Source organism: Alexandromys fortis, unplaced genomic scaffold (genome assembly GCF_014885135.2).
Source record: "Alexandromys fortis isolate MF-2015 unplaced genomic scaffold, M_Fortis_MF-2015_v1.1 scaffold_106, whole genome shotgun sequence".
NCBI classification, from domain to species: Eukaryota; Metazoa; Chordata; class Mammalia; order Rodentia; family Cricetidae; genus Alexandromys; species Alexandromys fortis.
In genome coordinates, this window is record NW_026067980.1 from 4876627 (window position 1) to 4894167 (window position 17541).

At 42.6% G+C, this 17541-nt stretch overlaps 1 protein-coding gene across 4 annotated transcripts in view; it reads right to left on the minus strand.

The window, feature by feature from the left end:
* Positions 1–17541, minus strand: part of Erc2 (ELKS/RAB6-interacting/CAST family member 2) — an 875988-nt gene that overhangs the window by 420162 nt on the left and 438285 nt on the right. For all 4 annotated transcript variants that reach the window (XM_050158253.1, XM_050158252.1, XM_050158254.1 and 1 more), the window contains exon 11: positions 16250–16443. In XM_050158253.1, the coding sequence (XP_050014210.1) occupies positions 16250–16443 (194 nt within the window). The remainder of the gene's footprint in view (positions 1–16249; positions 16444–17541) is intronic.

Consider the following 17541-nt stretch of genomic DNA (forward strand, 5'->3'; position numbering starts at 1 on the left):
CAGCAACAACCACTGGCTGCTGAAGGGGAGGTGTGCAACCATTCCTCTTTCGTCATACAGTAGTTTTATATGCTTCCTGCTTCTCCTATATCACAGTTATTATTGGGAAATGACTTATTCTTCCAGAAGCATGGGAAGCATAATACAAAATTTGGTTGACTTCGCTAGCCTTTTTCCTTTAAAAAGGCAAGATGGCCCAGCAGTCAAGAGCACTGGCTGCTCTTCCAGAAGTCCCAGGGTTTTGTTCCCAGCACCTACATCTTATTCCACAAGATATAATAGCCTCTTCTGGCTTTCCTGGAAACCAGGCACACACATGGTGAACAGACATACATGAGAGCAAAATTCTCACGTACATAAAAAAACATAAACATAAATCCTTTCTACAGAATTATGCATTCCTTATCACGACGGTGCCTGCTCTGTTCCCTCCTGTGCTTACCCTGTTTCGGCTTCAATCTTCCTTCAACCTTTGGTTTCTTTCCCTGCCCTTCATCATGGGGAGACTCCTAAATGCCACTTCCAACACTCCGGAAGTCCATACTCTGTTGAGTATGCAAGGGATCCACTGTCTTGTCTGATCCTTCTTGTACATTTCTCTACCTACTCCAGGGCCCAGCAGACCTGCCCTTTCTTTTGAGCATGCCTTGAATCTTCCCACTTCCTTTACTTTTTCTCGGGCTCCTCACCTACGACCTCATCTGCTAAAACCTAGGGCATATTTCTAGTCCCGAATAAATACCGTCTCATGCTTTGAAACTTCCCGGAGCCTCCCCTCCTCTGAATGCTCACAACACTCATAGGTCCTGCCGCTCTTTGCCACATACAAGACCGAGTTTCAGTGTGTCATTCTAACTTGCCTACTAGATGAGGCTGCTTACCTCCCCCAAAGCATTAGAAAGCAGGCTGACTAAACTTCTCTCTTCTTAGTGACTTCTTGCCATGCTTTCTATTCCTCCTCCTATCTCCTGCAACAGTGAGACCGGAACTGTCAGCAGGGACACCGTATGGAAGCCAGGGAAAGCTGGGAAACTAGGATTCTCAAGAATAAAAAAAAAAAAAAAACAAAAAAACAAAAAACATGAATTTCTTGTTGCACCACAGAGAGGAGTATGGAGGAATCAGTCAGGATCCAAGGTTCCTGTGGACACAGAGCATCACACTACTCTCTACAGAAAGAGCTGTAGAACCCTCCCCACCACCCCCTCTCTCACTGCCTCGGCACCTCACATTGCACTCTGTGCACACAACACAACAGAATCTCTGTCTTTCCGTGGCTTACATTATTCACGACTCACACAATATGTGTTGTGTAATATTTATGGAGCATCCACTGCTTGCAGAATAAGTCACTGCCCGAGAAGATAAGGCCTCTCCAGATAGAGTGAAGAGACAGCAACCAAGTGGCTGAGTACATGTTCTGTGTTCCAGGGGGATGCTGCAAGAACGCATTGTACAGCCTCGACCTGGGCTGGCTGAGCTCCAGCAAATAGCCAATGAAGGAAGTGACATTTAAACTTCACTTGACCTAGGAAAAAAATGAAGTTATATCCATACTTCAAGCCTTACACTAAGATAAATTCCAGATGGTTCAAAGGCTTAAATTCAAAAAGTCAAACCATAAAAATACTAAAGGAATGTTTGCATCCTTTCAAAAATGCATATGTTAAAATCCGAACCCACAAGGTAATATTATTATGAGGTGGGGCCTTTTGGAAGTGATGAACGGGATTAATGCCCTTATAAAAGAGACCCAAGGAAACTTGTTTGCCCCAACTACATTGTGAGGGGAGAGTGAGAAGGTCCTGTGTTTGAGTTAACAGCAGGACCTCAGTGCACAAAGACTCTGATACCACTCTGACCTTGGATTTGCCACTTTCCAGAGCATAACAACTTTCTGGTGTTTTTGTCTTTTTTTTTTTTTTTTTTTTTTGGTTTCTATTACTTACAGCTAATCAGCTGATGGTATTTTGTTATAGGAGTTGGAACAGACTGAGAAAGATATTAAAACACTGAAAAAGACCTCAGGACAATTGTCTGTATGCTCTTGTAGTACAAAATAGAATTCTAATGACACAACTTTAGGCAACATTAGTAAGACTTAATGTGACAAAAATAAGAGCGGTTTCTAAACTGCTTCTACATAAGTAAAGCCAACAGCAGTTATGGAAATGAAAAAGAGTAAACATTTAAAACTGAGACCAAGGATGAACTTCTCCAACATGCAAAGAGCTCCTCCTACAAATCCGTATGAGAAAATCAAAAGAAACCTGTGGGGGAAGTATAAATATACTCAAGGCTATCTATCCACTTGCACTTGTAATTAGACCTAAAGAAGTCAGCGTTAAACTAAAATATCATTTTCACTTGCTTGGTGACAACACAGAAGAGTTGGAGACAAACACGCTCAGTCATTTGACAGACAAATGCCAAGGAGACGTCAAGGAATTAGTTCCTGTAGAGAGCAACCAGCAAAGTCCAGAAAGACTGGAAGTGTAGTATCCCAGCAATTTCACATCCAGGAACTTAACCTACATTCCCATCCATTCAGAGCACAGCGGACAGCACCTTTTCATAGTTACAGTTCCAACTATGCAGGAAAACAAAGGATCGGGCATACCTAAAAGGCTTTTGGGAGGCGTCTGGCACATGAAATAGTATACAAAAGGAAAAAAAATATTTTGTGTTCAGAAAGGGAAGATCTCAGATATATTTATGAAGGGGAAAATGCCAAGGTTCATATCAGTGAGCATTCTATCACTTGCATAAGTGTTATATAGAATGACTATCTGTTAGATACTATCATAATAAATGTATATTGTATAAAATACTATCACTCTACTTCTATGTTTTAGGATTCTGTTTCTACAGGCAGTCTTAGCTACAGGACAGTGTCTGCATCAGAGCTGAAATTCACTTGCTATCTGATAAATGTTTATAGCAGAGTTAGAGGACACACATAGATGGAGGAATACCCTGAATATGGGATCGAGCCTCTTTAAAAAAAAAAAAATCAGAACTTTTACTTCGTGAACACAGAAAGGCAATGGCTTAGTCATCTATGTGGTTCCAGAAAAACTTAAAATGTGTCCTAATATAAGACAAATACTGAATGAATTTTTCATGTATACATGTAAGAGAGTCATCTTCATGCATAGGAAGGGTTTCATATCTTCCCTGGCATTTGCCAGATAATGTTTCCAACGTTTCAGTGGCCTCCTGAATAGCTTGGAGACTTTATTGCAGCTACTTGGTTTTCTGATTGGATAAACAATGGCAGCTATCTGGACGGAGTCCTTTCTTCCCTCTCGAACTTCCTGCTCTCACCTGTTACTCTTGGCATGAAAATCTTTATCACGGCCAAACCGTAACAACTAAAATTGCTTTCATTTACAGGTCTCTCAGAGCCTGGGCTGTATTCCATTTTCAGTGAGAATCATGACCCCAAGCCTGTGAGGGGTGAGCCATGACATAGATGTCTCTGTCTTTACACATAAAGAGACTTGGGCATGATATGTGCTGTCACATCTACTAAATCAATGATGACACTACATTTAGAAGGCAGTCTATCTCTTTTCTTACATTTATTATTCTAACAATAGATAATAACATGAAAAACCTGGGAATGAAATAGTAATATAATGCCTGGCCTAGGATAGACAGACATGAAACCCAAGTGCCGTGATTCTTTATCTAGTCAGGAATCCCTAAAGAGTCCCTACTTAGCATGCTTAGAAGGTGCAAGAGTACCCACACTTAGCAGAGTGATAGGGTACCTATCTGCCAATTACCCAGTGAGTGTTTCTCACCAAGGCCCCTTCATTGCAGGTTATCAGGAGATTCTCCAGCTAGCAATTACTATAGCCAGCTCATTCCCTCCACGGTAATTATCTGCGAGCAACGCAGCATGCTGTCCTTGGAACCATCAAACTGACAAATGATTAAATAGCAGGGGCTCTGAAGTTAAATTTAAAACCACTCTCTTCCACTTCAGCTCACACGTCCCAGTCCAGCCACAAAAATATCCCGGTGACCAACGCCAAAGGCCAGGAGAGCCCATCCCATTAGGAATGATCCCATCTAAACAAGGTGTTACTCGCCTTGTCAGGGTCTTCCAACAGGGTTTTCCCAAGACCTGAAGTGCAGATTTGTAAAGTAGTTCTCTACATGAAATTCTGCCCCACCCCACATCAAAGTATTTGCTATTTTGTCTTTACAACTAAAGACTGGAGCCTTACACATTACTTCCAAGCACTGTGGCAATCACACTGGCCCCCTTTCCCTGAGAAGAACTATCTTAAAAAATAAGCAATGGTGCGTACAGCTCTTTATGTGCCAACGGAAGCAATGATTATGCTACCCCGGTTGCGAGCCCTCAGAATCTAGGAGACTAGCACTGAAGCATAGGCTTCGTCATTCGTGGGCTGAAAAGACCAGTTGTAGACTCCAAGTGAAACCCACTTCCATTTCCAAGACCTCTCTATCGTCTCTGAAATTCAAGTTTTACCATGAAAACAATTCTCCAAAATACACCGCATTTCCAGGGGTTGGGAAGTACAGAAAAAATGCTGTTTCCTATCTCCAGTAACAACCAACAGTCGCCCCCCAATGAAAATCCCGCTGGACGCTGGTTTCCCATCCTCCCTATCAGGTTTACTTAGTTTAAATTACAGTCTGTTTCATCTATGGGACATTAGTAGATAGTAAAACCATTGCAATCTTCCCCAAAGGGAACTTCCCAAACCTTTGTTCAATGTAAAAATGACGAAGTATTTTCTTCAGAGGCAGACACACAACATCCTCTCACTTTCAAACTGGCTCACAACCCCAGTGGCTTCACAGAGGCTCTGACGGGACACAGGATGGAAATTCCAACCCTCACTGAACACGGAAGAAACATCCAGCCCCTAGGTCGTCAGGTTTCCCTACAACTTGAGCCAGCATTGTGGATAATGAAGTGATAGAATTCACATTTCATAAGGGAGGCTGTATAAAGGAAATATGATATTATTTTTTTGTAGAAAGTGATTTATAATAATACCAAGAAACCAATTTTTAAAATTCCTTCCCCATCTCAACATTTATAGGAGAGGCTAACGTATCTTGAGAGATTTACTATTTGCTGATATTCGTCCATATGGTGGCACCAAGCAAAGGCTCAGAGGGGGGAGGGAGAGAATGGGGGAAAGATTTTGGGTAGAAAATAGTGAAGAGCTCTGCTAATTTGGTATCTCTCAAGTGGACTGGACCTGGGGAGGGCTTCCTGAGATAAACTCTCCCCCCTTGCTGCAGTTCTAACAGACCTACAGCTTAGGAAATGGCTTCCCTTACTCTCTCAAACAAAAGGAACAGGAAAAGATCTCAACTACTATGTCAGTTGTGTTCCCTCCGTCTTCACTGTGTTTGAGAATATAGAAAGAATGCTGGAATAACAGCTCCAGCAAAAACTAAAACATAAAAACACCATGAAGCATAAAGTCCCGGTTCCATAAATCAGAGCCGGCTCAATGAACATTCACCATGGCAAGTCCCACTGTGGCCAGACTGGGTAGGTACAAGCACCCACCCCTGGCTACACCTCAAAGGTTCAAAATCATTTCTAAATATTTCTAAATATAGACCCTACTTTATGTCTGCAGGAGCTGTAAATCAGGGAAAACAACTTTTTCCATCCCCAGTAAAATATGTGCACCCAAGGAAAACTTGGGATTTCTGGCTTTCTACCAGCTTTGCTTGGGCATAACACTTTCTGTCACTTCGCTAGAGACATCAGCATTGATACAAGGCAGCTTTGAAGAGGGAAATTATTTTCCGACCTGTGGATAACCCCTCTAGCCTCAATGGCAAGGGAAAGGGGGCTAACAGAACCCAGAAACCGGTTTTTCCAGTTATTAACATTGGAATAAGTTGTTTTTCTTGGGGACCAAAATCCTTCCTTATAGGATGTGCTGGGCTTTGAACCAGTGAGCAGAGAGGTTAAAGTGTGTTTTGCTGCTATATTCCCATCATAAAAGAACTCCCAAGAATAGTCCATGAAAAAGCAAAAAGGGAAGAGCAGAAGGAAGAGGGGAGGGAGGGAGTTAGGGAGGAGGAAATAAGAAACAAAGAAAGTGAGGGGAGGAAAGAATTAGCTTGGACAGAGATTCCCCCTGCCACCATTTTGTCTGTGGTTTGTTTTTCTTGAATTTTCAAATGCCTGGCTTGATGGAAAAATATTTCTTTCCTTTGGGTTTCCAGTCTAGTGTCTACCACAGCCAACTGAGAACTCATGAGGATGAGGGAAGGGACCAAGAAAAGTGAGAGAAAGCTAATAGAAGGTCTTTCCTTCAAGAGCACACATTCAAGAACATCTCTGGCCTGGGGAAAAACACTGTGGTCCTAGAAAAGGCGCTTGAAGATAGGTGAAAGCCACTGGAAGAAGTACCACATGGCTAGGAACTGCAAGAGCAGCATCCATGCTGGGCCAGAGGTGGTAGAGCCAAGATGACCCCCCTAAGCTCCACACAAAGGCAGAGACCAGCTGCACAGTAGACAGGTACATTTTCCCAAGGCCCCTGGCACACACTCTACACACCATTCTTGGGGAAACAGCACATGGGACAGAACTGTCCAGCTTTCCTAACTAAGGGACTTCTTAGAACTGTTCCAACGGTAACTTTGGCTGGAGTCGTGGAAGTCAGAAAAAATATCTGCTGGGGAAGAAAATCAACACTTACTCACTGGCTATGTTAACACTGGTGAGTATTCAGCTTTTATGCACGCCAGTTTCTTCTTTTCTGACATGGAAGAAATTACAGTCCCAACCTTAAAAGTGGTAATAAAAAGAGGCTACTAAGTCAAACATTATCATTTCAGCACCGGCACATGGTGACTGTTATCTATAGGTAACATTCCTCTTTTTTCTGTTTCTGTTATTATTATTACTACGATAACTATCAGCCTGCACCATAAGCGTTAAGAAGAAGAATATTATTCTCCAATGGTAGGCTGCTTTTGTCAGCTATTTTCTACATACGACTGGAACCAGCACATGGTAGATGCTCCCTATGATTTTAAGGAGGCAATGAAACAAAGAATTGACTTCAGCAAATTGTGGGACAGTAAAAGGATAGCTAGGTGGTTTTCATTTTATGTCTTAAGCAGCAGGTCTCTGAGGTCTGGGAACAATGACTTCATCTTTTGATAGAAGAACAAGGGATTGCGAGAGCACGGTGCTCAGTTGGGAGAAATGTCACAAATAATTTATTTGGGTGGAAAGGTTTGAAGTAACACTGCAGCAATGACTTATGCCTGCCGCCAGACACCAGCCATCAGCTCAAGCCATTCACAAGGAGATGTGTGACGTCTGTCACCCACAGCACACTCGTAGAACACATGATGCCCATATGCAAAGCAGATCCGATAAGATTTTTTCCAAAAGCAACTCCTTCCTCTCTGCGAGGGGGACACTAAAGCCCAAACAGGCAAATACTTAAGAAAGGATCCAAAGGGAGAACTTTCTGGCTTTATTTGGTTGATACTTTGGCAGGAGCTTGAACTGCATCCCAAAGGATTGTTTCTTTTTTAGTCAACTCCTGCATGCATTTATCACAATAACCTGATCTGTCGTAAGCCACAGGCTAGAAATGAGCAAACCTTACAAAAGCCTGCCCCCGAGTACAATACAAGGATCCTGCTAAGTCTCTCTTGTTCCCACTGCCTTGTGTGCAAAGCGCCTCTGCACGGAACATGTGTCCCCTGCAGTGAAGACCCAAACAGGGTTGGACTATGACATGTGCACTTCACCAAACCCAAATCTAACCTGTCCACCCGGGCTTAAGCGCAAGAGCTTAGAAAGGAAATGAGGTAATCTATGGAGGCTTCTGCAGCGGAGGATCTCTCGTGGAGTTCGGAGCACGCAGAAATGTCCAAATGTTATTAACATTTCAGACGTGAAGGGGGGGAAAGACAGATGGCAGACCACAAACTCCTAAGCTCGGAGAGGTCAGACTTGATGTGTCCAAAATCCACAGTGTATATATACATCCACATATGTGTATGTGCGCATGCACACATCACACACACACACACACACACACACACACACACACACACACACTTCAAGAGTAAGTCATGCAAACACAGCATATGGCCCAAAGATCCCGCAATCAATTCTATTGTTCCACTTCATCTCATTTTGACTGGTAAACTGGAAGTAGTAGCAGGAGGGGCATAGCTCATTCTGAAAGGTTGCCACAGCTTAAGAAAGACATCCAAGTCCTTACAGAATTCCTCCTCTCCATAAGCTCAGGGCTGTCCAATTCTCCCTATACTAAAAAGTAAACATCACAACAATGACCCATTTTCTCCTTCAGATTCAATAAAGAGATAGGTTAAATGGTATTGGAATGATCTGGACCTCAATTTAGACTGTACAGTTTATCTATTAAATTTGGCAGTTATATTTTTACCAAGCAAATCAGCGCACACCCAGAAACTTGCTAGTTACTCCAAATTCCTGTCCATGGTAGCCTTGTACCATACTGCAGATAACAGTCCATGTTCATACACTATGAATGAGAGAAAGACCAAGTATATTGTTGCAGTTACTGATACAAAATGAGGGTAAAAAATGGAAGGCCCAGGCAAAGGGAGTGAGGTACGTCAGCAAAGGAGGCCCTGTCACAAAGGTGTGGATCTAAAGATGTAGATCAAGGGTAGCAAAAGGGGGAAAGAAAACGTAAGAAAATAAAAAGGTAGGCAGGGAGGAAAGCTGACAGCTTCGTGAGTCCAAGCCCAGGAGGGTGGGCGGGGAGGGGAGGCTTGGATGCAAGTGGCTGAGCCTCCTGCCCACCTCCCATTGTGAAGTGTGTGACTTTGCAAATAGGTTAACCATCTGCTCCACTGCAGGGTCTACGAGGAACCACTGACTCTCTGGAGATCGCCTATGGTAGGGCTGAGCTATGGACTCTGAGCAGAGCCCTGAAGCAAAGCTTTTAAGACCAGAGCTTCTTGTGGTCTGAGGAAGTTCAGGCAGTGCTTGTGTGGTACCTGAGTACCAGAGACCTGAGAGCCACCAGAACTGGGAGCTAGTGCTGAGACTGGACCAGGATGTGAGCAGGAGGCCTCCTTCTGAAACTATCAGCTGCTGATGTAAAGGCTGGTGGCTTAGGGCACAGAACAGACAGACTGGAGGGCCTCCATGAAGAGGAAAACTAGATAAAGCTTGTCTCTCAAAAGAGTAACTATACCAACCACAAACTTGGGGCTGCCCTTTTTATTCCGTTTTGTTTTGTGTTTTTGAAGTCTACACAGCCCCAAAACACACAATAAGCAACCTTTATTAAAATCATAGTTTGAATGATAAAGAAGTCACTGTCAGATTAAATATTTTACTATTAATTGCATTAAATTATCATGAATTACTAGACAAAAAAAATGACTTGAGAAAGGGAAAATCATTGACAGCAGAGGAATCCAAAGCTGGGATAGATTTTTCAAACATAATGTCTACTTTCCTTATTCATCTTCAGGAGCACGGCCAAAAATAAATCCACTTTTATACTTGCTTCTACATCCTTTGCCTTGGGTGATTAAAGCATAATGCCCAGCTGATAACAATGAAACCAATAGGTCAAAACTGAGACAATGACAAGAAGCAGCATGTATGTACACTATGTAACGAACATACCAATAGTTTTCCAAAGTGACGTTAAGGGAGTCCTATAGACCTTTGCAAACACAGTGATTTATTGGGCATGGGGTCCACTTGGTTTGGTCTGAGCTGTCACCCGTGCAGGGAGGAGCCCTCTCCCTCCAAGCTGCACTTAGCATCTTGTATTGTTTATCTCTAGCACAGATCCACACCGTGTCCTCATGCAGCCTAGTTTGGTGGAAAGGTCCAATGATCTCTCTTACTAAACAAACGCAAGCAGCGAGCTGAGCTCGGGAGGGAGGCGGGGGGAGGAAAACTGAGAGTACTGACCTGAGAGTCAAGCTGATTGGAGCGAGCGAGGGTGAGAGCAGCGATTTGGAGACAAGCAGAAAGGAAAGGGTAGCAAAAGAGAATAAAAGGAAGGAGAAGCATTAGATTTAAACATACAGCCAACAGATGGTACATTAGCAGGTTTTATAACCAAGTGAAGGATAATAAAGCAAGTTTTATCTGATATACCCCCCCCTCCAAAGCCCTGGGCTCACACCATAGGCTGTTCTGTTGTATATCATGCATAGATAACCATATCTGCTCTCACACACATAGTCACACCAGCACACGCGGGAACCAGAGGGCCATTCCTGCCTCAATACAGTGGTCACATTTTATTTTATTTTTTTTTTTAAGGAATATTGACAGAGAAAGTCCCTTCCTACCTTCCTGTGTGCCCATAAGTTTTCGTTATTTGCTATAAAAAAAATCAAAAAAAAATCCTGAAATCACTAAGGTCTAGCAGTAATCTGTGATGTCACACAAAATTTATCTGAATAGCAGGTTGGATGGTTGCATCCTTGGAGACATTTTCTTTCACTCCTAAATCCCAAAGGAGCTGGGCAATTTGGATTTTGGCTCAAAGATTCTCAGTAAATGCTTTCAGGATGCTGTGTCCAGCAGTGAGGAAGGCTGGTGATAGGGCACCTCCTTCCCATCAGCCTCAATTCCTTCCCGTTAAGAAAACAAGATCTGACTTTGCTACTGAGAATATCCAGATGCTTATTAACTTGTTTGTATTGGACTTCTAACGTGCCCCTCTAACCAGTCAGAACAGCATCTCTAGTGGGAAGGAAAGATTAGCAGGGAAAGCTGTGATCATCTTCCAAGTTAAGAGAGAAGCATGTAGTAGCTGTTTGTTTTGTTAGCCTGTAAAATGCCCTTTGAAAAAGAAAGTGGACACACAAAAGCAACACCTGCCAGCTGGCTGCCCACGGGAGCCCTGCCAATTTGTGTTGTGATACAGTCATAAGGACACCACATAAGAAGGAAAAATGAATGCTTAGGATAAAGTCTAACCTAGAACATTTCAAACAAAAACAATGTTGACTGCTCTTGCGGAATGTTACTTTAGCTATGTAAAAACATGTTGCATTCATTGATGCAGCATTGGTTTAACTATGTAAAGCTGTGTTACATTTGTTTACACTGCCTGCCCAAGGCACTTGATTGGTCTAATAACATTCTGAATGGCCAGTAGCTAGGCAGTAGAGGGATAGGCCTGGCAGGCAGAATGAGTTCGTCGGAGGTTCCGGAGGTGGAACCTCGCTATCAGGAGAGAAGAGAATAAGGGAGAAAGGAAGGAGACACCAGGGGCCAACCAGCCAGCCACCAGCCAGCAGCAGTGTAGGAAGCAGGGAAGTAGGGCATACAGAATGCAAGAAAGGTCAAAAGCCCTGAGGCAAAGTGTAGACGAAAAGGACCAGGTTAAATTAAGTTCTAAGAGCTGGTGGGACAAGCATAAGATAAGGCTGAGCCCTCATAATTAGTAATAAGTCTCTGTGCTATGGTTTGGGTGTTGGCGGTCTGAGATAGCCTGCCACAAACTACAATGTTAAAACTCAGAGAAAATTTTAAAGGGCACATATGGTGGGAATGCAGCTTTAATAAGCTTCGCAGTCCAGACCCTCGGGTCAGGTGTTTCAGGATCACATCTGGACCACTTATCCAAGTCAGGTCATCGCGGGGACTACAGCACCAAAGGGCACCTGCCGTTCCTAATCCTTCTGAATCCTAGGCAATTAAGCTGAGGACCTTGGCCAAAGGGTAGAAAATCCTTAGCCAGAACAGCTAGCACATATTTAAGATGCAGCAGCCTTCTCCAAGGGATCCTTTCAAAGGGGTCACTATGTGGTGTTTAGCCACTTGCTACGTGTTTTAAAGAAATTTCTTAGGCTGGAGAGATGGCTCTGTGGTTAAGAGGACTGGCTTCCCTTCCAGGGGACACGGACTCAGTTCCCAGTGCCTACATGGTGGCTCACAACCATCTGTGACCCCAATTCCAGGAGATCTGATGCCTCTTCTGGTCTCCTTGGGTACCAGGTGTGCATGTGGTACATACACACCCAAGCAAGCAAAAGATCAATACACATAAAGAGAAACAAATCCCCCAAATGATTTAAAAACATTTCTTCAATTGCAATGGAAAACAAAATTACTCAAAAAGGAAAAAAATGTGAGTATCAAAATAAGTAGACCTACCAGATCGCCCCCTTACTGTGAGGCCTTTAGAATTTGTTACCATACTCTGGAAGCTATAACAATGTTTAACCTTGCATTTCAAAAGGAGTCCTGAAAGGCATCAAGGACTAATGTGTGTCAGCACATTATTGAAAAAATCAGAAGAGAAAATAAGTTTCTTTCTCAACATTAGATAAGGGCCTGCTAGGCACCAAAAACCATCTCTCAATGTCCAAATGTCTGATGGCATTAGCCCTCAGTCCAGATGATTCAGCGGTACCTTGTCTTCCGTTCTGATGTTATGTCTTATGAGTGGAGCCTCCAGGGACCCTGGTGCCCCTCCATCATCTAGAGGGATGTGGCTGAGGACTCAGTTTGAGCTCTGAACAAACACTAGGAAAATCCCTAGCAGATTTAAGATTATTATGCTAAAGGTCACCCAACCGATTCCTTCCCATGGGTGGGATACAAGGCCAGCAGCAGAAGGCCTTGCTTGACAGACTCGATTAACCTCTCTCCTTAGCGAGCCACCACGGATTAACTACGAATTTCAATAAAGCCTTGAGACTGTGAGGAGCGCTAACACAGAGGAACAATGTGTTTCGCTGCCTCCAACGTTGGGTCCGCTGCTCAGCTGTGTATTCTACATGACAGCTGACATCACAACAGAGCAAAGACATCGGCCTGATTTTGACCAACTTTCAGGTATGCTCCAGGTAGTCCCTGTGGCCAACTCCTCCAGAGCATCCTACAATTGAGACAGAAGCTTCCAGCTGGAAAATTAGCATCCTGGAGTTCATCACGGGAGGTGCACATCAACTGAGACATAGCATGGACCTTAAAGACTGAATCTATAACGGCTGAGGAGAGAAGCAGCATTCCTGTGGAACTGAAGGGGTAAGTTCACCAGAAACGCCAGCTGTATGCTATGCAGAATATAGCCATGGTGGAGAAACTTTTTAAAAATGAGAAGATGAACAGAACAAGAAAAAGGAAAAAAAAAACCCACCCTCTGGGAGAGAATCTGGCCCGTGCCAGGGCATCAGAGTCATTCTTAACCTCAACTGTTGTGTTGCATGTGACAGAGGTTCTGGGACATTTTAGAACATGAGCTGCTTCAGAAAGAGGGCTCTTTGCTCTGCTAGGTTATGTTACAAGTCAGAGACCACAAATTCATTTCAAGTTCAATATTTTGGTTTTCAAACTCACAAACTTAATTGCAAGCACGCTCCATGACTCCGAAATGGAGATATATGTCATAATACTAAGAAATTTAGTTCTCAACATTATGAGGTAGTTTCAGCCAGCAGACAGAGATACCGATGTGAAGAGAGCTGCCTGACAAAGTCGAGGAAGACGCTCTGGTGGGATGAATACACATGCAACCCAGCAGATAATGCTTCAAAAAAGAGGCTAAGGCTGAACCCGCTTTTTCCCAGGACAGTTCCCTCTGGATTTCCAACTCCATCTCCTTAGGGGCCCGGACTAGGCTAGGGCTCAGACATTTCCCAGACTGTGTTCTGCTGCTGGACCCAAGATGCAGGCAGGCAGAAACATGGGACAGTCAAGTCCTAACACATGTTTTATGAATTACAGTGCCTGGGAGGCATCAGCTTTAAGGAGAGGCAAATGCAGAGATAAAGAAAACGTGCAGAAAGTACATAAAGATAAATGCCTGTAAAATCACTGCGGCTTTAATGCCTTCCATATTGAAGAAATCAAACTGTGAATATTTGTGAAGATTTAATGGCTACACAGCCCAACTAAGACCTGTTTGTCCAACTAGATAATTAAGCCATTTATATGTCGATATTTATAGGAGCTGACCCTGATTTTCAGTAACAGGTCTCAGAAACTGCTTTAATGCAGAAAAATGCCTTCTGGACGTGCAGAGCATCAGTTTCCTCTCATGGAGACCAATGACAAAAAGGCAGGGCTCTGGTGGCTGCAGGGCCTGCTCAGGGAGGACCCTCTGGCTTCCCGTATGACTTCGGTGCTACCTAACAAGTTAAGGCATTGTTCTCGGTGGCTAGGTTTTAATTCTGATCTTAATTCTTCTGAGCACTATCATCTTTGGGAAGTTACTGGATTTGTATAATTCATGCTTCCTCATATATAAAATGGGGACCATGATAGTTTCTGTGAGTAAGATTAAGTCAAATACAGTACTCCAGGTTACGTACTCAGCGGAGTATCTGGCACACAATGGTCATAAAATATATATACTTTATGGCTATGATTATAATTGCTGGTGGTGTCTAGAGCATCATCCATTGAGTGCTGCTTCGCAGAGAAGTAGACTAGAAGTTCACGAATCTACACTATGGCTGGTCATCTCTGAGCACAGGATCAATGACCAAACTTTTCAATGTCTAGCTTGTAACAAGAATACATGGTCCTAAGCTCTTTGTGATCTCATACTAGCGTCCTCTTCTTCAGAAAGACTGATTCTGAAATATAATTCCAAATAGCCACGTGGATAGACATATCTAAAATTAACCGTGGTCCAAGGATTTTAAGAACCAGGAGACTGGCAGAACATTCCCACACCTTAAGATTAAAATAAAGCCCTTGAAGATTTCTTTTTAATTTTTATGATGCTTTCAATTTTTCTTTTGCACGCATGTGTTCATGTGTATGGGGGAAGAGACATATCTGTGCCACAGCACGTGTTTGAAGATCAGAGGACAAAGCTCCCTCTTTTGATTAAGTGGGTCCTAGAAATCCAAGTTGGGCTTAGTGGGAGACACCTTTATCTACTAAGCCATCTTACCAACCTGTCCTTGAAGATGTTAAGCTTGCATATTTACCTCACTAAAAAAGAACTCTGCCTCAAGGTGCTAAAATTAGTCACACCATATCAAACCTAATTACAGCATCAACAAAAAAGGCTAAGATTATTAAAAGAATCATTCATAAATTCAGAGATTGGATAGTCAAATATAATACTGAAAACATTGCTGAAATTCAACAGTGGATAATCTGACCATTCAATACCATCACTTAATCCTGAGAATTCATTTGTTTTGGTATTCTGCTCTTCATAATGAGATTAGTGTCGCACCTTATATGAAAACTGGGTGGAAGAAAAACAGAATATACTTTAATTGATTGTAGAAATTCGGTTTTCACGGGATTTAAGGCCACAATGCTGGCACATTGCAAAAGCAAAATCTGAACTCAGGTCTTTCTTTAGCAAAAGCCCATTATCATTCTTGTAAGGCCACAGCAACCACGCTGCACACGTCTTGAAGCCCTGTAGTACCCCCCAAGTGTCTCTGGCCAAGCTGGCCAACATTCGCTGATTTATTCAAAATTGGCTGATCTCTTCCATATGGACTGAATCTAGGAAAACAAATTCCACCTTATTGCAGAACCAATGAGAAGGCCTCGGAGGTTATACAGAGCTACGTAATAGTGTTCAAAAAGTCCTTTTCTTAGAGAAGTATAGGAAAAAGCATTAGCAATAAGCTTATTTTTAGTGACCAGGCTACACATTAATATAATATAGGTATGGTTTATCTCAAAATCTAAAGACACTGGAAGCCTGTTTTAGACTCTACTCAAGCAAATTTAATTCCATTTATTTTTCCAAATATTCTAAGATTCTCTTAAAAGATAAATTTCAAGGAATAATTTGTGTGGTGTGCCAAAAGACATCAAAAAAAAAAAAAAGCATGAGGCCCCCTTCCTCTTATTTTGAAAGAAGAAATTCCAACTATATTTCTCCATATTCTTTCTACTTGTGACAAACCAAAACCACAAATGTTTTCTTTAATGGAAAAGAACAAAGGTGATAGTCCAAAACCCAAATTTTTGCCTATATTCTGGCACGAGTATCAGATCAGGGATGGCCCTCAAGAAAGCTAGACACTGTTTTCCTAGGTCCTTAGTCCCTCCGAAGAGAAACCACGTGCCTCTGTAGTATTCCACAGGAAGACAACAGCATCCCTTGCCTGTCCGGCTATATTCTTCACACACGACTTCCTTTTAATTTATGGTATGGGTGTAAAAGTTTGCATTTCAAATCTATCACAACTCAGAATGTATACCAAGCTATCAGTATTTGCTCACCCCTGACAAAGCTAAGGACACAGAACTCACCTCTCAAGCTCGGCGATCTTCTTATCTTTGTCGTTCTTTTCGTTCTCCACCTCCTTGAGGATCTCCAGCAACCTGTCCACCTCTGCTTGCGCCTTGCTGCACTCATCGCGATAGTAAGAGGCTTCCTTGTCCAGCTGCTTCAGTCGGTCTGCAAACTCAGGGTTCATCCTGGAGTCATCTTCAATATTATGTGCCTTCAACATTACATTTTTAAAGAATGTAGTTAAGACAATGGTTGAGAACAACAGACAGTGTAGTCACCAATGGCCCAGAAAGTAACTTTGGAGAGAAAATAACAAACAAGAATTATGGGTATTCTGTCAGTGAGAAGGCAAACTGGGAAACAAAAATGATGTATTTCAGCTACCTTAGATAATCTTGGCTTTAAAGTATATGATAACTTCCCATGGTGAGGGTCTTCTACTATTGATGTTTTGTTATGTTAAATTTTGCTACTTTTGACATTTCCTTTCCATCAAAATATGTTGGACAGGTGAAGAAAGAGACTTGTGTCATTGTTCTGTTCATTCAGTAAGAAGGATGGAGATAATACAGTTCCTCACAAGGCCATTTACATTAAATGTTTCCACTTTCAATCCAAGAGAATTGAAAGGCACAGTGGTAAATTGTTCTCTAAGGCCTGGGAAGGGCCTATGTAACCAGGTAGCATTGAGGAAACTGATTGACTGAGCATGTCGCCCTAATGAGAAATACCAAGAGAAGCAGTTTGGAATGAAGACTTCTTGAAGTAAGGAAGGGCTTTCCAGCTAACAGTCATACCCATAAATTCTTATTTACTTGAATAGGTTTAACCTAAACCATGAGGAGATGAATGAACTAGGTGATGAACAAGCACACAGACAAGACTCTGCAAACACATGCATGAGTGGATAGCACTGTACACACCAGAACAGACACGGTCAAGAACAGGCAACATCACTGCAGAATAATTTGCAGCCAAAGTCTGTGTGGTTGTGTGTGTGTGTGTGTGTGTGTGTGTGTGTGTGTGCGCACGCGCACGTGTGTGCATGTACATGCGTGCGTGCGTGTGTGTGTGTGTGTGTGTGTGTGCATTATAGTTTATTTTTTCCCAAAATAAACTTTTGGCTGAAATATTCCCAGACAGATGAAGGAACACCGCAATGTTTGCCTACCCCTTGTTTCCCTTTATTCCTAATTGGCTTCATCAAAGAGCAGGCAGGGAGAAAACAAGTAGTTTACCAAGGGTGCACGTTCAACATAGAAAGTTCAGAGAAGTCATACATCCATGTGTGGAGTCATAGAACATCAAC